This window comes from Ictalurus punctatus, chromosome 21, assembly GCF_001660625.3.
Source record: "Ictalurus punctatus breed USDA103 chromosome 21, Coco_2.0, whole genome shotgun sequence".
Taxonomy (NCBI): Eukaryota; Metazoa; Chordata; class Actinopteri; order Siluriformes; family Ictaluridae; genus Ictalurus; species Ictalurus punctatus.
In genome coordinates this window covers 19,674,204-19,698,484 of record NC_030436.2, presented here as the reverse complement: position 1 = coordinate 19,698,484, position 24,281 = coordinate 19,674,204, and the positions used below count along the sequence as shown (strand labels likewise).

General features: G+C 37.4%; 1 protein-coding gene across 10 annotated transcripts in view; it reads right to left on the bottom strand.

Annotated features, from left to right (window-relative positions):
• LOC108254731 (uncharacterized) overlaps positions 1 to 24,281 on the bottom strand; it is a 78,495-nt gene that overhangs the window by 50,512 nt on the left and 3,702 nt on the right. For 6 of the 10 annotated variants that reach the window (XR_008393141.1, XM_053673918.1, XM_053673922.1 and 3 more), the window contains exons 2-8: positions 1,544 to 1,624; positions 1,360 to 1,413; positions 1,212 to 1,262; positions 931 to 987; positions 739 to 792; positions 510 to 560; positions 369 to 419 (exon numbers count right to left, since the gene is read on the bottom strand). Coding sequence is in view for 9 of the 10 variants with exons in the window: in XM_053673918.1 (XP_053529893.1) it covers positions 369 to 419; positions 510 to 560; positions 739 to 792; positions 931 to 987; positions 1,212 to 1,262; positions 1,360 to 1,413; positions 1,544 to 1,624 (399 nt within the window). In the remaining variant the exon portion in view is untranslated. Of the gene's footprint in view, positions 1 to 368; positions 420 to 509; positions 561 to 738; positions 793 to 930; positions 988 to 1,211; positions 1,263 to 1,359; positions 1,414 to 1,543; positions 1,625 to 1,709; positions 2,016 to 24,281 lie in introns of those variants that run through there. The other 4 variants (XM_053673917.1, XM_053673923.1, XM_053673924.1 and 1 more) reach the window with 4 other exon arrangements.

Here is a 24,281-nt window from a genome sequence, read left to right as displayed (position 1 = left end):
AAATGTTAAGTTCACAAATGATGATGATAAATACAATGCCGGTTCGTAGATGTGATATTAATGATATATCAGAATGATGGACTTTTAGGAGAATCCTGCTGTTGGTAAAAAAAACAACAAAAAAACCTCATAAATACCCTGATGATAATTAAGCTGCACACTATAGTTCACTATACTGCAGCATAGAAGTTTGTCTTATAAACTGTATTCTATATAAGTTGAGGGAAAGGGGGGGTGGGGTGAAATACAATCTATAAATCTGCTGAAGGAACAGGAGGTTATTTATAATCCAAACAAAGTTATATCACACTGATATTCTTCTAGGTGGGATTAATAATTTAAAATAACAAATTTGTATTGTTACTCACTACTTTTTGGGCCACTTGTGGGGTTCACAATCGAAATAGAAACTGGAGAAGCTACAGAGAGAATTACAATCTATTCAATATAAAAAAGATCATATCGTAACTGAAAGATATAAACAGTGGTATCTGAAGAAATGAACTCACCTGTAGATTTATCTTTAGGTGTGGTTTGCGATGTTGATACAGTAGACAACGCTAACAAAAGGAAAAGCAAATACATGTAAAGAATTCAAATAATTTATAATAATAAATAAGAAAATTATTGTTGTACATCTGTAGAAATGAGAACGAATAATCTAATAATACAATTCAAAATTGATAGATAATGTACATTAATGGCGATTATAAAATGTTTTTTTCATTAAAAACTAACCGGAATCAGTTTTCTCTTTAGTTGTGGATGACGGCGTTGGTGGAGAAGACAAATCTAACAAAAAAAGGCAAAATCTGAGATAAACGTTTAGACTAATTTACTGTACTGCAGGAAATAAACATGATAAACGGGCTTATTTTAATTCTAGGTGCTAAGTGTGCTATCACTGTTATATATGAGTTAGTGACTCACTGTTAGGAGCACTGGTTGTGTTGTGATGATGATTTTGTGTAACTCTGGTACTTTCAGCTACAGGAAAGAATTCTCCGGTTATAACTGATATGAATAATATAAATCCATGAATGGACATTCTCATAGTAAAACTGCACAAAGTTCACTCCAGCAATATACACTACAGTATATAACAAGTCGAATGCATTAACTGTTACAGCAGGAACTGTTTTAAAGGTGTGTGTCTGGTGTTTTAAAGTCTTTCTAGTTTCATAGTAAGACCTACTACACAGTAAACTTACGAGTCGCTGTGTGTCTTGTGGTGATCAGAGGAGTTGAAAAAACTGGAGAAGCTTAAAACAAATACACAACATATAATAAAGGACATAATAAATACAAGTGTTATTATTTAAAAGGACTAAACAGTGGTGGAAGAAGGAATAAACTGACCTGCTGTAGGTTCCTCCGTAGCTGTGGATGGTGGCGTCGTTACCAGACTCAAATCTGATGCACACAAATATTTACATAAACTACACACACTGATTTTTTTTGTGTTCCTACAGTACAACAATGACCAAAGTAAAATGAACACCACGGAATTCTAATGTAATGTAATTAAAACTGAGTCACTAACCTGCACTGGGTTTCTCTTCAGGAGTGGATGTCTGAGTCGTTGTTGTTGTTGTTGTTGTTGTTGATGTTGTTGTAAAGAAATCTGACAAAAGATGAAATGAAAATGAGTTAAAATTATTCAAAGGTATAAAGTAATGGAATACATAATTTGATTTATTATAACTTACGCATCATGGTGTATTTATCACTCATTAGAGAGCGAGCAGTCGGGTCAGAGATCAGTGAATAATCACAGCTCACTTCACGACTCTTTACTGACTGCAGACGATTAAACACAGCGTCTCTCTGTGCTTTAAATCTACAAACCTTCACAGATTTTCCCTTTTGAGATGTTTGGTTTAGGAAAAGCTGAGGATTTTCTCCAGTGTAGAGATTACAGCTAAAATCAGCAGTTACTGACTCTGACCCTGATATTTCACACACAAATCTGAATACATCAAACTGACCATCATGACTGAGGCTTAGTCTCGGTTTCTGATCTGCAGAGGAATAAATAAAAGATATAAATAAATAAATAGCACTATGATGGATGTGTAGAAAAGAGGTATTAACTGTTACAGACGTTCATGTTGTGGTAATAAATTCAAGTGTGAATTAGAAACATGATTAAAGCAGACAGTAATAGACATCAAATGTAATGTAGAGCTTACTCAGCACTGTGACTGGAGCTGGGAGAGGAACATCTACAACCACACACACAAATCTCACACACACACACACACACACACACACACACACACACACACACACACACGCACAAATCACACAGTCCACTTAATACACACACTGAACATCAAACTGAACATGCAGAAGTATCTCTCAAAATCTCTAGAATTATTTGTAAACATCTATTAGAACAAATCACTGAACTCACAGCACCACAATAACGACTCACATTGAGAGTTAATGTCCAGAATCAGATGGAAGAAGAACAGGAGGACGAGCAGCGCCATTTCACAGCTCCTGGATGAAGTGAAGGCATCGAGACACTCGTTTCAAGAGTAATAAAATCAGGAAGCAGGTCATTTAAGCCACAGGAAAACCACGTAGTCTAGTGTTTAACAGAACGCTCAGCTCTCCACACTGCTCAAGTTCACACACTCACTTCTGAGCAGTTTACACATAACTAAAAAAAGAGCTTCAATGTGTTTGTTTAGTTCTATACACAACACTGTAATTACTCTAACTGATAACAATTTCTGTCTTGTTGTGTATTGTGATTCTGTCTTAATGACTTTCACCTCCAGTCTCCCTTCATAAATATGTTTAATATCGTCTCGTCTCGTCTCGTCTCGTCTCGTCTCGAGCCTATACCTGTTTGTAGATCGCCTGACCCATTGGCTGTTTTTTCGACCACGCTATTGTCGCATGATTTGGATTTGTCTGCCTGCCTCTCTTTATTAAAAGTCTTTATCTGCACTTGTGTCCTAACCTTCATTACAAGGATTATGTGACCGTCTTCCTTTGGCAGATAATTTGTCTTTTTTCTCGATCTTTTTTTAAATGAACAAAATCTTCTGACAACAGAAAATTTAAAACTTGAAATTAGTGAAAAAAAGTCTAGAAGCAGGTTTGTTTTATTGTAATGATAAATTTGACTGTATTCAAGATCATTCCCACTTGCCAAGATGTCATTAGCGTGATCTATTTGCGTGTGCATCTCTCTTTAGTGTTAGTACATGAAATAAAACTGGGGGAAATGCAGACAGGTTCTTTATAAACATCATTATTCATTTATCCTGTGTTTCAGATAGCAAAGCTTTTATTATGCTGGATTATTTTGTAAAATGCGCTGGTTCATGCGTCTAATCAGACCGATGCTTTGTAATAAAGGTAACATCAGCTAAGTTTAAACCTTGACATCTTGATCTTATAGAAGTGCATTTAGTGATCATTTTTTATAAATGCACAATCGGACATATCTGAGACGCATCACTACAACAGCTTCACATTAAGCGCTAAGTGGAACAATATTAAACATCTCGATATTAAATGCTTAGCAATGTTTTTTTCTTAATATTTGGAGAAAGATCATTTTCGATCAGAAGAAAAACCCAAAACGGTCCACCTGAAAACTCCACAGTGTCTCCATACGTAGATGAAGTAAAGCTACATTTAATATACATATAAATATGTATGAATGCTTCATATATGAAAACAAACCTTGAGAAAGAGAAAATTAGGAGGACAGACCGTACCATTTCTCATACAGAGTGAGACCACAGACGAGACAGAGATCTTTCTCACACCAGCTCACAGGAAAACCACGGCTTACCATAAATATACACCTGTCATTTCAGCTCAGTTTTTTTTACTTTGTCCTGAGCACATGAGGTTTAAATATCCACCACCATCACCTCAACACGCTCACAGTCCTGTGAGAACAAAACGTTTGTATTTTTTATAGACCAGTACCGAAAACTGACCCTCAGCAAGATGTTTATTACGTTATAGATGAACAAATCTGCAAAATCACAAATACATCAATTAATAAAAATCATTTATACAATGTGCAGTTCACAAAGAGGCAAAACTGTAGCGACTACATCAATACGTTAACCATGAGTAAAGAATAAACACTCTGTGTTGTGCAGTTTTGGGAAAATAATCAACAACAGGTTGGTGAGATGAAGCTGACTTACAGTTACTAAGCCAACTTTGAATCTTTTCGTCTAACAGCGCATCCCCAAGTGTTTTTTCGTCTTTTAAAATGGAACTTATTAAAAATGAGACTTTTTATTTATTTATTTTCATTCATTTATAGCTTCAGCTTTACTGCTACAAAGCTCTGACACTGGAGACTCCTTCCATAAATCATATATAAACACATCCGTACATAAAACTTCCCCATATCAACAATTAAAACAAAAAATCATCCCAGTGAATGAGCGGTTACTATAGAAACGATAACGTAGTACAAAGAGTGCTTCAATATAAACCTGTGATTTGCAGCTGTGCTACAGTCAGAGCTGCTGTTATAGAAAACTATTCAACACCTTCTGACCAATCAGAGTCCAGAACTCAGCAGCACTGTGGTATAAATAGGAAGTTTCTTGAAGATGGGGGCGGTTGTGTCTCACGTGGTAGAGCGTGTTGTCCACTAATCGTAGGGTTGGCGGTTTGATTCCCGGCCCACATGACTCCACGTGCTGAAGTTTCCTTGGGCGAGACACTGAACCTCAATTTGCTCCCGATGGCAAGTTAGCGCCTTGCATGGCAGCTCTGCTCCCATTGGTGTGTGTGTGTGTGTGAATGGGTGAATGAGACACAGTGTAAAGCGCTTTGGATAAAAGAGCTATGTAAGTGTGACATTTACCATTTAAGTTACAGAATGTATATTTTGACAGGACAATGAGATAAATAACAAAAAAATGGTCAAAGAGTGATTATGACATTTTATGATGAAAGGTTCCAGGTGATATTAGTTCAAAACTTTGCGTCTTTCTTATTGCAATATAAAAAAGTCTCTGACAACTGTTTATTTATGAATTATTTTATACCAGCTTTTGGATGCTCTTTCACTGTAATGTGTTTTATTTTATCTGTGATATTTAAGGAACATCTGTGAAACATACACTAAATTCCTTCTTACTACAAATCTACAATGTTTTTGTCTTTACTGCTTTGTTTCACCCTACGGGTGTGCAAACTTTTGCACGGTCACGCATTAGGTATTAAATCGACACCTGGGCGTTCAGTGAAGTCTCTCCTGCCCTCTAGCGGACACATCCCGGTACTGCAGAACGGTTCTGTGGTTCATTTATGTCAAGTCCTAGGCTATACATGTTTGTTTAGATAGCAGCGGCGTCATTAGGAGAGTTTGTGCGGTTTAAACCTGTGATGTTTTCGAATATTATTTGTGTTAATATCATCTTGTTATGGTATTTAAAAGGCCTTCATTTGCAAACCAGCGCGTCGCTTTTTAACGTCATACGGTTTGTTGTTGTTGGTGGGACATCAATTAACGTTGCACCCCAGGAAACGCAGACTGCTCACGTGATCGGCTTAACGCGCATTTTAATGAAACGTTTTATATTTTATATAAATCTAGAGATAGAAGAAGTGACAGCATGCATGAATAAACATCACCTTTAAGTTATTACACCCCTTTACATCACTTTAAGAGATAAGGTCGCAATTTTCACCCCAAACTAGGCTAGTTTTGAAGAAAGGCTGTGGCTGGAAAAAAGTAAGATTCATAAACTGCTGTAGGAGTGTAATAATAATAATAATAATAATGATAATAAAGTGTTTCCTTTGCACAGGTAGCAATACAATTACAGTTTTATTTATTTTATTATGATGAGTAGTCAGTGTGTTTTAGCACATTTATTCAGTTTCCACTTTAGTGTGTTTTTATAAGGTGTATAATGGAAACTGACATATCCAGTATGTTTGTCATAATAACATGTTGACATGATGTGATTCTACGAAGTGGGTGGAACTTTTTTTTTTTTAATGGATGCAAATAATTGTTTGTAGCACGCCAGTCAGTGCTAGCATAGCGCTCAGGTTAATTTCTGGACTAGTATCTGTGTAGCCTGTTTGGTGATGTAGGGTCGGATTTTCTTGATGCTGTAAAGGATGAACCTACAGGACCTTGCAGTTGCTGAGATATGGTCTGCAAAGGTCAAGCCATTATCAAGAATCACCCCAAGGTTCCTGGCCGTCCTGGTTGGCATGAGTGTGAGTGAGTCGAGCTGTACAGTGAGGTTGTGGTTGATTGAGGGACAGGCTGGGATGACGAGAAGCTCAGATTTTGCCAGGTTAAGTTTAAGATGGTATTCCTTCATCCAGACCGAGATGTCGAAAGGCAAGCAGAGATGCGTGCAGAGACGGATGGATCGTCAGGCTGGAAGGACAAGTGGAGCTGGGTGTCATCAGCATAGCAATGATATGCAAAGCCATGAGACTCAATCACCTGCCCTAGAGATGTAGTGTAGATTGAAAATAGGAGTGGACCTAGAACTGACCCCTGTGGAACACCAGTTGCGAGTTGCTGAGTTTCAGAAATACCTCCCCTCCATGATACCTTGAAGGATCTGTCAGAGAGATAGGATTCCACCCAGCGCAGAACCATTCCAGTGATGCCCAGGCTGGAGAGAGTTGACAGGAGAATCTGATGGTTCACAGTGTCGAAAGCAGCAGAGAGGTCAAGTAGGATGAGGACAGATGATATAGAGGTTGCTCTTGCTAGTCGTAAGGCTTCAGTGACGGAAAACAGAGCAGTCTCCGTGGAGTGGTTGCTCTTGAAGACAGACTGCTTGGTGTCCAGGAGGTTGTTCTTTGTGAGAAAATTTGAGAGTTGATTAAAAACGGCTCTTTCAAGAGTTTTTGAAAGAAAAGGGAGTAGGGAAACAGGTCTGTAGTTGTCAACTATAGCAGGGTTGAGTGATGGTTTTTTAAGCAGTGGGGTAACCCGGCCTTGCTTAAATGATGTAGGGTATGTGCCAGTAGAGAGCGATGTGTTAAAGATGTGTGTGAGTGCAGGTAATATTGTGGGAGAGATGGACTGAAGAAGGTGAGAAAGGGGAAGAGGACAGGTTGTGGGATGGCTAGAGAGGGGGAGTTTAGAGACATCAGTCTCTGAGAGGAGAGAGAAGGAAGTCAGTTGGGAGTTACCCAGAGGAGGAGTCAGTCTATGTGTGTCTGGGGCTGAGAACAGGTTTCTGATTGATGTAACCTTGTTGGTAAAGAAAGTTGCAAAGTCATCTGCAGTGAGAGAAGTAAGGGAAGGGGGAGGAGGGGGACAGAGTAGAGAGGAAAAGGTTTTGAAAAGAATGCAGGTGTTGGGAGAACTAAGAATCTTCTCTTGGTAGAATGTGGCTTTAGCAATGGAGATGCTATTGGAAAAAGAAGAGAGAATTGTTTGGTAATTGGTTAGGTCAATTGGGTTGTTTGATTTGCGCCATTTCCTTTCAGATGCTCTTAGATTGGCCCGTTTGCTACGCAGAGCTTCTGAGAGCCAAGGACTAGAGGGTGATGTGCGAGCATGTCTGGAGTTTAGGGGGCATATGCTGTCAAGAGAAGATGTTAGAGTGGAACATAGCATGTCGGTTGCGGTGTTTAGGTCAAGTGAGGAAAGGTGGCTTTCGGAGGGAAGTAAGGTAGTGACAACGGAGGAGAAATGTGAGGGGGAAAGGGAGCGAGGATTGCGACAAAAAGAGATAGAGGGAGGAGACACTGATGGTGGTGAGGGGAGAGAAATAGAGAACTGGATAAAGAAGTGGTCAGAGGTGTGGAGAGGAGTAATGAGAAGATTATTTGTGGTGCAATTACGTGTGAGGATAAGGTCAAGCTGTTTACCGGCTTTGTGGGTTGCTGGTGTGATGAACTGCTTGAGGTCAAATGTGGGAAGGAGAGCAAGAAAGTCAGCTGCATGTGGCTTGTGTAGATGAATGTTGAAATCACCAAGGACCAGAAGAGGAGTTCCATCATCTGGGATGGTGGACAGTAGCATGTCAAATTCATCGATGAATTTCCCCAGTTGACCTGGAGGATGGTAAACAACAAGAAAGTGCATTTTGGCAGGGTCAGTGACTGTAACAGCATGAAATTCAAAAGGATGTGTATGAGCAAGAGGGAGAAAGGCAGGTAAATTTCCATGTTTTGGAGAGAAGCAAACCTGTACCACCCCCTCGCCTGTTGGGGCGTGAGGTATGGGAGAAGTTGAAGTCGGAGGCCAGGGCAGCGGGTGTGGCAGTGTTCTCAGCCTGGATCCAGTTCTCAGTCAGAGCCAGCACGCTGAGATTGGAGTGGGTTGCGAATGCAGAAATGAAATCTGCCTTGTTGACAGCAGATTGGCAGTTCCAAAGTCCGACTGAGAATGAGATGGAACCTACAGAGGCGGCATTCAGAGAGCGCAGGTTGTCCAAGTTGCGTATGTTTCTGGGAGAATGCCACGGTCTGCGCCTGTGGCAAATAACAGGGATGAACTGATGACACATGTTAGTTTGTGAAAACAGGTAACAGTAAGAGGAATAAAGGGAGAAAAGTATACTTAGCAGCACGTGTGGTGTCTTGTCGGTGTCCTTGCTCGGTGGACTCGCGCAGGTAGACTCGCAAGTCTTTACACGAGCTCGGTCTTCACACGACAAGGGCTGACGCTTCCGCCTCAGCGTTTCTTAATTAATAAGTACCGATGTGTTTCAGCTGAGCACGCCTCTTTAATTAGCAAAACAAAGAGTAGTCGCGTGAACGAGCAACTCCCGACCGAAACTGAATACCGGAATTTGTTTTAATCTAGCAAAAAGAGTACGGCTCATAGCAACAAGGAAGCACAGTTACAGCTTCTATCTGACAATCGGTGCTGTTAGCAGTTACACACCAACTTCTAAGTTATAATTCTAAATGTTAGTTATACATATTGATTACACTTTATCAGTATATTCTATAATTATACCCTTTACTGGACTAGATTTATTGATTTATTTATTTTATTTGAAGGGGGAGGAAAACCCTTAAATCATATGTTTTGATGCTATAAAAAAGTCTTAAATACAACAATTATCCATCAGCTTGAAAAATGAACCGATTGTGTTTAATAACATTGTGTTGTTTGACATGCTGTTGTGTATTGTGATTCTGTCTGACTGACTTTCAGTAGTTCACCTGCACCATCACTGCACCACCGCCAGTGTCTCTTCATAAAGATGTTTAATATCAGTACTTATTTTCTCCACTACGGGGAGCCAACAGGCTGCATTCATTCTGCATTTAGTCATCTTCACTTTCAGTTCACTTTATTTTGGTCAGCATCACCACGGCTTAAAACCCTCATAGCATCTCATCTTAGTTTTTATATGGGAAAATGAATAATATTCTTGGGTTGGACTTTTTTGGGGGAAATGTATAAATGGATCATTCTCATCCAGTGCTGATTCTTTCTCACCCACTTTGGTCTGAGGATAAAAATGACTGTAGTGTTCTGGACATGGATCCCATTCTTCTCACAGGTCATTCTCATCTATGCATTAAATAATAGCCAATCAATACAACTCCCCTGAAGACAGACGTCCAACTCCTCTCTTTACCCAGTCTGCAAGACTGTAAAGGGTGCATCATCACGAGATTACATCATCAGCATATAGAGAAATTAAACCTGTTATTTGCTGACTCATTCCTGCTATTTTCAGCTGCTGTTCTGTCACTTATATCGCTAATATTTTCTAGATTGTTCCACTAGCCCTGGTACACAAATAGACTGGTGTAAACTGACCAATTTTTGATTATTTGTTTAAATCAAACATTTTAAATCAAAATTTGTAGACATTACAAGTGTGCAAATAAATCTAGACAATCTGAAGATCAGTTCAGTCTCCTGACTCATCTTTGCTGAAATTTTAACAGACAGCATGATTTTATTTTATTTTTTTACTATTTCACTAAGGAATGAATGGCACAAATACTCTAAATACATATAGAATTCACATTAGGTAAAGGTTTAATATTTATGACACAGTATGTTGTCAGGTTCTTTGATACAGTAGACCTTTAAACTGTCAGTGCTGGAAATTTATTCACAGAAAACCACACATTATGAACAAAACCACACATTACGATCAAAATATCAGAATGCAGAAGCAGAACATTAACCACTGTACACAGACAAGATACAAGACAATAAACAGATGTTGTACAAGTGAACCAGATGCAATAAGTATAACACAACACAACACAGCAAACTTTTTCTTTGACCCATCACTCCACATCATCACTGCATCACCTCCAGGCTTCCCTCATGAAGATGTTTAATATCAGTACTTCATTTATAGACTAGGGAGAGCCAACATTCATTCATTTAATCCTGACTATGATTACAGAACTGCCCTCACTGTTCCTTCTTCTCTGGTTTAACGGCAGTATTTATTTCACCCCCTAGGGGGAGACAACGCCCCAGAATCTGCTCAGTAAAGTTTTTATTATTTTTTTTTAAAAATTATTTTAATTTTTTTCTACATACTTGGATTAACTTCAACACAATTACTGCAGTTCCATAATACTGAGTGAGCTGTTTTAAAATAGTTATTTATTGGCATTAATATCTCCAAAACATTTAAGATATCACATTGAGTAAATCTGTAAATAAGTATTCATTAGTACATTAGTTTTTATACAGTAAATGAGGACAGATGATTTCCCATGTGATTATAATATAATGTTGTACATGTACAGATTCTTTAAGGAAAAAACAAAACCTGTTCATTATCACATAAACAACTGTGACTGTTCTAGATTTAAGAATACATGTACATGTTAAATAAATAATTACAGATGTGATCCTGCCTCAAATATAAAAATAAAACAACAAAGCAAGACCAATAAAATTAATCCACACAGATAGGCTGTATAAGAAGATAAAAGATAAAGAAGCAATACTCGGATGATTTAAAGTGCATCTCTGATTAAATGATTTATTGTGCGTTTCAAATTCAACAGTAAAATAGTTCACCCTGCAGATTTCCTTTAGAAAACACACGGTTCATGATAAAGGCAGACTGTGACAAGCATTCATGAGAATCAAATGAATTGTTAGGAACATTTGTGTTATTTAACAAATAAGAGTTTATTGAGTTCAGACTTTAAACTGAGACAGAAGACAGAAGCTGTTCAGTGTCCATCATTCAGAGGAAGCTGAAAGGAGCTGTGTTTCCTCTGAGAACTGCTGAGAGGAGAGTGTGTACATCACCTCTGTGTAAACCTCATCACCGTCTGCAGGGGGAACAGTTCACACACACATTCAGCTTTAACTTCTAGTAAAAAAAAAAAAAAAAAAAAAAAAAAAAAACCAGCAAAAACACTGAAGTGCTTTGAAATAAAAAGCATTTTTAAAAAAGATTAATTTACACCAGTAGCTGTTTAATTACATACAGTGCTTTTATTTATTTCTTTTATTAAGATTAAGTGGATTTAATACATTGTGGTTGGACTTTTCAGTGTAATATTATTATTATTTTTTAAAATGATTTATTAATACTTCATAAAGCTGATTAGTGTTCACCTGTAAATCTGTTGAGACCTAACATCTGTTGTGGATAAAAATGACATGAAATAAACATGAGGGAGACCTAGTGTGAGTAATATGTAATTTTATTGATAATTCACAGGACTGGTGGGTGCGTAATCTTGAGGAGAGCGGTAGGGGGAAGAAAATAGGGTGTGTCCTGGGGACATGGGATAGTCAGCAAAGGTGAAATAAGGAGACCACTGAGAGTAGGGTGGACTGACAGGTGAGAAGAGGGAAGAATGGTCAGATTCAAATCCAGCCCCTCCAGTAAAGGAGAGAAGGAAAAATGACGACGGGCACCTAGACACACAGAAGCGGTATTAGGCAGATATTGACGAATTGGATACACACTTTAAGAGTAACACACTATGGTTTATTAGTCAAAAAGTCAAAACGAAGTATAAGAGCTGAGGAGTGCAAACACACACACACACTCTCTCGTACAGTCAAGGGCGGGAATGTAGACATAACACACACACACACACTCTCCGTCTCTCTCTCTCTCTCTCACACACACAACATTATAACTTTATAAGAATAATAAAAAGGAGAATTAAGAGATTATAAGGGTAATATCTTATAATAATAAAATATAAAAATAAAGAGTAGTAGGATATGTAGGATAGTAGAAGGGTAATATAATGATATTATGAAGTAGGAAGTACAGTAAACCATTTTGCAAGCAGTATAACTATAAATAAAATAGAGATATAGAGCAAATATGAAAATAAATTATAAACTAGAAATACAGAAAAATGTAACTTACTCATAATTCAGAGGGTGAAGATTCTTGTCTCGCAAGGAAGGTCTTAATTTTAAGACACAACAACAGGAGACATTTCACACGGTAGTCATTTATGATAACACGTAAGGTTACTGTATATCTTTATAAGATTTCTAAAGGAAACTGGCATCTATGTCATAATGTCACATGAGCTAACATTTACAGCAGAAAACAGCTTTTCAGTGATATATGACGTGATGTGATTGTGTGAAGTGGGTGGAGCTACTTCAGTTTTTAATTTAAAATTGTTTTTTGTTTATGGCTTTTGGACTTTTCCAGCTTGGTAAGAAAGTGATAAATGTACCCTGATCACGGTGGGTCGTGTTCAATTTACATCTGCTGAAGATAATCCACACAGATATACACGGCTATTAGATGCTTAGATGTGATAAAATCAGGATTTAATAATACGCAGTTCAGCTGAACACAATAAATTTCTAACCTCTCAGTCTTCTGCTTGTCGAAGTAACAAAAACACGTTCAGTCATGTCATAATTATCAACACCATCAAGATTTTGCTAAAAGATGAAGTTAAAGACTTACTGATACACACGCAGAGACAGAAGCTCATCAGTCCAGCCAGTAAAACACACACACCGGTGACTGACAGTATGGTAGGCAGCGATCCTGAATAAAATGAAAACAGTCTCTGTTAATATTTGATAAGATATTGGATCATTAGATCATTAACAGTTCCTGACTGTTGGACGGGGCTCTTATAGTAAAATACTGAGAGACGAGGTGGTGTGATGAAGTGCAGTTACTGTTAACACTCCGACGTTCCCATAACAACACGCCCACAACTGTTTTATTCCTCTTATACCACAGCAACGTGCCAGAAACGCCAATGTTTATTTATTAATGTATAATCCCAATTCCAAAAAAGTTGGGACAGTATGGAAAATACAAAAAAACAAACAAAAAGAGTCATTTGAAAATTCAATTCACCCTGTACTATATTGAAAAGACATTATTAACACATGAAAATGTACACTCATTTTAAATCTGATGACTGCAATACACTCCAAAAAAGTTGGGACAGTCGACTGTTTACCCCTGTGTAACATCACCTTTTCTTTTAATAACACTTATTAAGCTGAACCCATCCTTGCTCTTGAAGGACTAGGCCTTTTTTGGAGGCTCCTTATATACTATTATTAGACGATTGTCTCGCCTATTTCACATCACCTTCTTATTTCAACTTCTCTCATCGTTATTAGTCCTAAATTGCCCCGTCCCAACTTTTTTGGAGAGTGCATGCATCAATTTCAAAATAAACGTTTATCTTCAAAAAAAAAAAAGAAAAAGCTATGCACTTGATTAGGTAAAACATCAAATACGTTGATACGTCTTTATACGTGTTCTGTTTAAATACAAGTCAAAGTACATTTACAAATCACTCCTCTGTTATTATTTGTGTTTTCCATACTGTCCCAACTTTTTTGGAATTTTGGTTCTAGGAAAGCTAGTACTTTTTTCCATTTCTATTTACGTTTAGTGTTGTGGAATGTCTGCAAAACAAACTAGCAGTAATAAGCTCGCAGAAACTTTTCTGAGTGTTTTGGTTCTTTTGGTTCTGAAGAACTTCTGGTTCCTATAGCGTGCAGTCGGTCCGGTTCTCCGGGTGGTTTAAGAGGTTTTTGTGTAACATTTCTGAATGTTCTTTGCTGCAACATTTTCAGCTGTAGGAACATTAACACTGTCGTCGCCATAGTGTTGGAACAATATGTGAGAAGCGTTCTAGGAAAATTATAATGCTACATGTCTTTCTGAACATTATTTTTGTAATGCTACATAAAGAATGTCGTATGTGTTCTGTTAGCTGGGAAAAACCCTGAATCCTCAAATACGAGTCAGTTTTCTATCTACTGAAGTGTGAACAATAAAGAACATGTCAGAACAGTTAGCAATCAAGACAGTGTTATGTTTACAAATGATATGAGAATAAATACAATGCAGGTGATATTGATATTAATGATACATCAGAATGATGTACCTTTAGGACGATCCCGCTGGTTGGTTAACAATAAAAAGACACCTCAAATGTTATTGCATTACTTACACCAAATCAAATGACCAAAGTAAAATGAACATCACACAATTCTAACATAATGCACATTAAACTTGAATGACTGACCTGCAGTGGATTTCTGTGTAGTGACGGACTGCTGTGTTGATTCAGAAGAGGAATCTGACATGCAAAGGGGTTAAAATGCTTTCAAAATATAAAGTAATGAAAATACAATTGATTTAATATAAATTTAAATTATAAGCAGACATTAATACACATTATATTACATACACATTATACACACATCTTAAAATGTGTAACACAACGCAGATTAAACTTCAGTTATAAAAAAAAGTGTAACAGAACTAAACAGCAGTAAATAAAATAAAATGAACTCACATGCAGTGGATTTCTCAGTAGTGATGGACGGCTGTGTTGGTGTAGGAAAGAAACCTGATGAAAAACACGTAAATAAGTTCACACACAATTCAAATGTATAAAAGTAATTCAATTAAACATTAAGTCATGTGATTAATTGTAACTTACGTGTCATGTTGTATTTATCACTCTTTATTGTTGTTGTTGTTATTGTTGTTGTTGCTGTTGTTGTTGTTGCTGTTGTTCCTACAGTAAAACAATGACCAAAGTAAAATGAACACCACGAAATTCTAATGTAATGTAATTAAAACTGAGTCACTAACCTGTACTGGGTTTCTCTACAGGAGTGGATGTCTGAGTCGTTGTTGTTATTGTTGTTGTAAAGACATCTGACAAAGGATGAAATGAAAATGAGTTAAAATTATTCAAAGGTATAAAGTAATGGAATACATAATTTGATTTATTATAACTTACGCATCATGGTGTATTTATCACTCATTAGAGAGCGAGCAGTCGGGTCAGAGATCAGTGAATAATCACAGCTCACTTCACGACTCTTTACTGACTGCAGACGATTAAACACAGCGTCTCTCTGTGCTGTAAAACTACAAACCTTCACAGAGTTTCCCTTTTGAGATCTTTGGATTAGGAAAAACTGAGGATTTTCTCCAGTGTAGAGATTACAGCTAAAATCAGCAGTTACTGACTCTGACCCTGATATTTCACACACAAATCTGAATACATCAAACTGACCATCATGACTGACGCTTAGTCTCGGTTTCTGATCTGCAGAGGAATAAATAAAATCAATCAATTAATAAATTACACCAAAAATAGCATTAAGGAACATTAATGTAATTTTATGATTCATGCAGATATTAATACACAGAATGCACATATATTATAAAGATACATGTAATGTAGAGCTTACACCGCACTGTGACTGGAGCTGGGAGAGAGTGAGGAGAAGGAGTACGAACAGAGTTATCCACAGTGTAGAAACAAGTAATATGAAGTGTTCCAGGAGACCTTCGTCCTGTCCACCTGATCAGTTCAGAACCAGTGACTGAGAGCTGACATGATGGAGAGAGTTTTAGATTTGTGTTGTCTCTCTCTCGGTAGAAATAACACTGAGACACTTTAACATTGTCTGGAACATGACAGTGAATCTGCACTGATCCTCTCTCTGTGAGAACTTCAGGAGACACGGACAGCCGGGGCTGAGGAACATCTACAACCACACACACACACACACACACACACACACACACACACAAACACACACACACACACACACACACACACACACACACACACACACACACACACACACACACACAGAGTCCAGGACAATGTCAGTCACTGATTCCTGAATGAAGTGTTGAAACTGATTCCTGTTGAAACTCTTTCCATGTGTGTAAACGCACAGGTGGGATTTTAGAAAGCTCAGAGTACATTTGTATTCATATTTGTTTTCCTAAATATCATATCCAGAACAGGATCACACATTCATGTTTGTTTTAAATCTAAAGAAGTAACACATTAAACTGTAACGTGTCTATTTTAATCTCTAGATGTATTTGAGTTTTGGGAATTAAACTGTGATACTTAAAGAAATAAATTAACCAAAAATTGATTCCTCTTTAGTCACTAAATAAACTACACACATAAAATATATTGTGAAAAAAAAGGAATATGTAATATAAAATAAACACATCTTACATGTGTAACATAATGCACATTAAACTTCAGTTATAAAAAAAAGTGTAACAGAACTAAACAGCAGTAAATAAAATAAAATGAACTCACATGCAGTGGATTTCTCAGTAGTGATGGACGGCTGTGTTGGTGTAGGAAAGAAACCTGATGAAAAACACGTAAATAAGTTTAAACATAAAAGTTAGTAAGGTAAGTAAAAAAAACTTCTGTCATTTGATTAAATGTAACTTACGTGTCATGTTGTATTTATCACTCATTAGAGAGCGAGCAGTCGGGTCAGAGATCAGTGAATAATCACAGCTCACTTCACGACTCTTTACTGACTGCAGACGATTAAACACAGCGTCTCTCTGTGCTGTAAAACTACAAACCTTCACAGAGTTTCCCTTTTGAGATGTTTGGATTAGGAAAAGCTGAGGATTTTCTCCAGTGTAGAGATTACAGCTAAAATCAGCAGTTACTGACTCTGACCCTGATATTTCACACACAAATCTCAATTCATCAAACTGACCATCATGACTGACGCTTAGTCTCGGTTTCTGATCTGCAGAGGAATAAATAAAAGATATAAATAAATAAATAGCACTATAATGGATGTGTAGAAAAGAGGTATTAACTGTTACAGACGTTCATGTTGTGGTAATAAATTCAAGTGTGAATTAGAAACATGATTAAAGCAGACAGTAATAGACATCAAATGTAATGTAGAGCTTACTCAGCACTGTGACTGGAGCTGGGAGAGAGTGAGGAGAAGGAATACGAACAGAGTTATCCACAGTGTAGAAACAAGTAATATGAAGTGTTCCAGGAGAACTTCGTCCTGTCCACCTGATCAGTTCAGAACCAGTGACTGAGAGCTGACATGATGGAGAGAGTTTTAGATTTGTGTTGTCTCTCTCTGGGTAGAACTGACACCGAGACATTTTAACATTGTCTGGAACATGACAGTGAATCTGCACTGATCCTCTCTCTGTGAGAACTTCAGGAGACACGGACAGACGGGGCTGAGGAACATCTACAACCACACACACACACACACACACACACACACACACACACACACACACACACACACACACACACACACACACACACACACACAAATCACACAGTCCACTTAATACACACACTGAACATCAAACTGAACATGCAGAAGTATCTCTCAAAATCTCTAGAATTATTTGTAAACATCTATTAGAACAAATCACTGAACTCACAGCACCACAATAACGACTCACATTGAGAGTTAATGTCCAGAATCAGATGGAAGAAGAACAGGAGGACGAGCAGCGCCATTTCACAGCTCCTGGATGAAGTGAAGGCATCGAGACACTCGTTTCAAGAGTAATAAAATCAGGAAGCAGGTCATTTAAGCCACAGGAAAACCACGTAGTCTAGTGTTTAACAGAACGCTCAGCTCTCCACACTGCTCAAGTTCACACACTCACTTCTGAGCAGGTTACACATAACTAAAAAAAGAGCTTCAATGTGTTTGTTTAGTTCTATACACAACACTGTAATTACTCTAACTTATAACAATTTCTGTCTTGTTGTGTATTGTGATTCTGTCTTAATGACTTTCACCTCCAGTCTCCCTTCATAAATATGTTTAATATCAGAACTTATTTGATCAAACTGTGTAGTTAATACACACTGTATGCAGTGTCACACTGAAATATCTGGACTTTTGAAAACAAGAGGAAATGCTGCTATTAGAATATTTAATAGCTGTCAAATGACTAAAATTTGTTTAACACAAGTTTAAAGAAATGCACAAAATGTTAAAAAAAAAACAAGTGAATTTTAGAAATATCTTGAATAAAGTCAAATTTATTCACATTTTCTTTTTATGAAATTACAGGAAACCGAATAAAAGATCATTAAAGCTATTTTTCGATTTTCGTCTTTGTCATATCACAGCAAACCAGTGACTACATTTCCCATCCTGCACTGCGGCCTACAAACATGGCCCCCATGGACTGCAATTCCCAGAACACTCATTCATTCTAATCACGCACACCTGCATCCAATCTCACACACAATCACACCACCTTTAAAAGGACTTTCTAGGCATTCACTCTTTGAGAAGTATTAGTGTTATCACTGTATCAAGCGTCTATACCCTGGTCCATCGTCTCGTCTCGTCTCGTCTCGTCTCGTCTCGTCTCTTCTCGTCTCGTCTCGTCTCTTCTCGTCTCTTCTCGTCTCGTCTCGTCTCGTCTCCTCTCGTCTCGTCTCCTCTCGTCTCGTCTCCTCTCGTCTCGTCTCGTGTCTAGCCTATACCTGTTTGTAGATCACCTGACCCATTGGCTGTGATTGATTATGTGACCGTCTTCCTTTGGCAGATAATTTGTCTTTTTTCTAGATCTTTTTTTCAGAAACAGGTTTGTTTTATTGTAATGATAAATTTGACTGCATTCAAGATCATTCCCACTTGCCAGATGTCATTAGCGTGATCTATTTGCGTGTACATCTCTCTTTAGTGTTAGTACATGAAATAAAACTGGGGGAAATGCAGACAGGTTCTTTATAAACATCATTATTCATTTATCCTGTGTTTCAGATAGCAAAGCTTTTATTATGCTGGATTATTTTGTAAAATGCGCTGGTTCATGCGTGTAATCAGACCGATGCTTTGTAATAAAGGAAACATCAGCTAAGTTTAAACCTTGACATCTTGAACTTATAGAAGTGCATTTAGTGATCATTTTTTATAAATGCACAATCGGACATATCTGAGACGCATCACTACAACAGCTTCACGTTAAGCGCTAAGTGGAACAATATTAAACATCTCGATATTAAATGCTTAGCAATGTTTTTTTCTTAATAGCTGGAGAAAGATCATTTTAGATCAGGAGAAAAACCCAAAACGGTCCACCTGAAAACTCCACAGTGTCTCCATACGTAGCTGAAGTAAAGCTACATTTAATATACATATAAATATGTACGAATGCTTCATATATGAAAACAAACCTTGAGAAAGAGAAAATTAGGAGGACAGACCGTACCATTTCTCATACACAGTGAGACCACAGACGAGACAGAGATCTTTCTCACACCAGCTCACAGGAAAACCACGGCTTACCATAAAAATACACCTGTCATTTCAGCTCAGTTTTTTTTACTTTGTCCTGAGCACATGAGGTTTAAATATCCACCACCATCACCTCAACACGCTCACAGTCCTGTGAGAACAAAACGTTTGTATTTTTTATAGACCAGTACAGAAAACTGACCCTCAGCAAGATGTTTATTACTTTACAGATGAACAAATCTGCAAAATCACAAAGACATCAATTAATAAAAATCATTTATACAATGTGCAGTTCACAAAGAGGCGAAACTGCAGCGACTACATCAATACGTTAACCATGAGTAAAGAATAAACACTCTGTGTTGTGCAGTTTTGGGAAAATAATCAACAGCAGGTTGGTGAGATGAAGCTGACTTACAGTTACTAACCCACATTTGAATCTTTTCGTCTAACAGCGCGTCCCCAAGTGTTTTTTCCTCTTTAAAAATGAAACTTATTAAAAATGAGACTTTTTATTTATTTATTTTCATCCATTTATAGCTTCAGCTTTACTGTTACAAAGCTCTGACACTGGAGACTCCTTCCATAAATCATATATAAACACATCCTTACATAAAACTTCTCCATACCAACAATTAAAACAAAAAATCATCCCAGTGAATGAGCGGTTACTATAGAAACGATAACGTATTACAAAGAGTGCTTCAATATAAACCTGTGATTTGCAACTGTGCTACAGTCAGAGCTGCTGTTATAGAAAACTAATCAACACCTTCTGACCAATCAGAGTCCAGAACTCAGCAGCACTGTGGTATAAATAGGAAGTTTCTTGAAGAAGGGGGCGGTTGTGGCTCAGGTGGTAGAGCGTGTTGTCCACTAATCGTAGGGTTGGCGGTTTGATTCCCGGCCCACATGACTCCACGTGCTGAAGTTTCTTTGGGCGAGACACTGAACCTCAATTTGCTCCCGATGGCAAGTTAGCGCCTTGCATGGCAGCTCTGCTCCCATTGCTGTGTGTGTGTGTGTGTGAATGGGTGAATGAGACACAGTGTAAAGCGCTTTGGATAAAAGAGCTATATAAGTGTGACATTTACCATTTAAGTTACAGAATGTATATTTTGACAGGACAATGAGATAAATAACAAAAAAAATCGTCAGAGTGATTATGACATTTTATGATGAAAGGTTCCAGGTGATATTAGTTCAAAACTTTGTGTCTTTCTTATTGCAATATAAAAAAGTCTCTGACAACTGTTTATTTATGAATTATTTTATACCAGCTTTTGGATGCTCTTTCACTGTAATGTGTTTTATTTTATCTGTGATATTTAAGGAACATCTGTGAAACATACACTAAATTCCTTCTTACTACAAATCTGCAATGTTTTTGTCTTTACTGCTTTGTTTCACCCTACGGTGTGCAAACTTTTGCACGGTCACGCATTAGGTATTAAATCGACACCTGGGCGTTCAGTGAAGTCTCCCCTGCCCTCTAGCGGACACATCTCGGTACTGCAGAACGGTTCTGTGGTTCATTTATGTCAAGTCCTAGGCTGTACATGTTTGTTTCGATAGCAGCGGCGTCATTAGGAGAGTTTGTGCGGTTTAAACCTCTGATGTTTTGCGAATATTATTTGTGTTAATATCATGTTGTTCTGGTATTTAAAAGGCCTTCATTTGCAAACCAGCGCGTCGCCTTTTTAACGTCATACGGTTTGTTGTTGTTGGTGGGACATCAATTAACGTTGCACCCCAGGAAACGCAGACTGCTCACGTGATCGGCTTAACGCGCATTTTAATGAAACGTTTTATATTTTATATAAATCTAGAGATAGAAGAAGTGACAGCATGCATGAATAAACATCACCTTTAAGTTATTACACCCCTTTACATCACTTTAAGAGATAAGGTCACAATTTTCACCCCAAACTAGGCTAGTTTTGAAGAAAGGCTGTGGATGGAAAAAAGCAAGATTCAGAAACTGCTGTAGGAGTGTAAAATAATAATTTAAAAAAACAATAGTAATAAAGTGTTTCCTTTGGGTGGAACTATATATATATATATATATATATATATATATATATATATATATATATATATATATATATATATATATATATATATATATGTCTGTGTGTGTGTGTGTGTGTGTGTGTGTGTGCAAATAATTGTTTGTAGCACGCCAGTCAGTGCTAGCGAAACTTATTCATGAAGCAACTGTAAAACCATCAGCTCTTTATTAATCTGGACTCAGTCTTGAGCTCCATTCAGTGACATCGCAGTTACAAGCCAGCAGCAGTCCAATTCATTTCAAATCCAAAAGCAAGCTATTCAATTAAAGCACATGTTAAGGCATAACAGGCATAAGAATAATACTGTAAATAACTATTTACATTCATTAAGGTGTAATATACATCAGTGCATCTGCAGCAGGCTGTACACTGCGTCATTGGTGGTCACGTGTGTGTCAGGGATGGAGCTGTACACATGATACGTGTCGACCTGTTAAAACAAAATAAGATGTCAGCAGTTAGGAGTGTCTTTTAAATAAAAATGTATTGTTGACTTGTCAAGTAAAGTGATGCTTTCATGTGTAGTTCTGCTGCTGCAGACAAAGCCTGACTGTGCAGTAGAAATGAAGCCAAGAAAGCCATCAAAGTCTGTAATATGGAAACACTGACCATAAAACAGTATAACAGTTTATCCAGTAACTGATAGCAAAACGCTACTCACCACTGTTATCTTAGAATCCACTTTTATGTCTCCACTGGTGTCTGAAAATTCACATCGTGTGTAAAGTTTAAAGTGTCTCATAGTGACATGACATTCAGATTATAAAACAGTTTCTTTTGGCTGCATTATGTAGTGGAAAAAATCTTTCCAGTCTAAGTTAAAAAACTTCACAGACAAAAGGGTTTGTAGAGGCCAAAACATAATCAAACTTTATTGAAACAGTAAAGTGAGACAATCTGCAGAAAGTCCAAATTATGCAAACACGCACATGCCCTTTTATACCTTTCTGCAACAGCGAGCTCATCTTAGACGGGGTTTTAGCTTTTCTCATTAGAAACAAACCTTCAATCTCCTTCCCCACAATTAATTATTCATGTCTATATAATGTCTTAGATGTGTGGAGCATGAGCAGTTAGTTGCTTTTCTTAAAAAGGTTTTATGAGGACAAGGTTTCCTTTAAATAAATAATAATAAAAAAGGTTTCACTCAGAAACTCAGTCTTTTGTTTTTTGTTTTTCTCTGACCAAAACTCCCTTCTCAATGTCTCAATGAGCTCCTGTCTGTCATCCTACTGTAGCTGATATCTGCCTCCCTTCCCGAGGCCCTATCCTAACTCGATAATCAGTATCGGGCCTCAAGGTCGTTTACTTACAAAAGCAGTTTCAGCGAATGTCTAATGTGAATTTATTGCTGTGCAGAAAGGTACAGGAGGATTAACTCATACTGATTATTAGATTATGTTTCTAAGTTATAATTCTAAATGTTAGTTACACATATTGATTACACTTCATCAGTATATTCTATAATTACAACCTTTACTGGACTAGATTTTATTTTTATTTTTTTTTGAAGAGGGAGAAAACCCCTAAATATGTTTTGATGCTATAAAACTGTCTTAAATACAACAATTATCCATCATCTGGAAAAATGAATGGATTGTGTTTAATAATACCTGAGTACTGAATGATCCTGTTACGTGTTTCACCTTCATTTGTTCAGTGGATTTAAACAGTTCCTTCACCTCGACTCTTAGTGGGGGTTTTACGCTTTCCCTGAGCATTTCTGCAAGCTGTTTAATATTATATCCAGTGTCTGAGTTCCACTTCGGTCTTTGTTTACAGGTTTGATTAGCCTGCAAGGTTCAGATCTCCTTATAGATTATCCACAGGGTAAGTCACTGGATGTTTGGGGTAGTTTTAACCCAATTTCTTTCTACTCTTTACCTCTTAGTGCATGTGTTGTGTGTTTATTGTAAAGCACGATTAAGTAAGTGATGTTATGTGTGTGAGTTTGTACTGTATAATTTACCTAAAGGCAGGGCCGGTAAGGGTACTGAGCTGATCACAGAATAAGTTTCAGCAGCTTCTGAGCCGGACTAAACATCAGGAAAAAAGTCTGTTAGACTTTCTTATTCTTCAGTCCTTAACATGACTTAACTGGAACTGATAGTGAGTTACATTTTATTATTCATAAGACAGAAATGCTACTTACATTATTCATATTGAGCACGGACATCATGACTCCTGAAAAAAACAAAAAACAATACTTTTAAATCTACTTAAACTCAGTGGACGTGTGCTTAGTTAAATTGTCGTTTATGGCTTTTGGACTTTTCCAGCTTGGTAAGAAAGTGATAAATGTACCCTGATCACGGTGGGTCGTGTTCAATTTACATCTGCTGAAGATAATCCACACAGATATACACGGCTATTAGATGCTTAGATGTGATAAAATCAGGATTTAATAATACGCAGTTCAGCTGAACACAATAAATGTCTCACCTCTCAGTCTCCTGCTTGTCTAAGAAACAAAAACACGTTCAGTCATGTCATAATTATCAACACCATCAAGATTTTGCTAAAAGATGAAGTTAAAGACTTACTGATACACACGCAGAGACAGAAGCCCATCAGTCCAGCCAGTAAAACACACACACCGGTGACTGACAGTACGGTAGGCAGCGATCCTGAATAAAATGAAAACAGTCTCTGTTAATATTTGATAAGATATTGGATCATGAGATCATTAACAGTTCCTGACTGTTGGACGGGGCTCTTATAGTAAAATACTG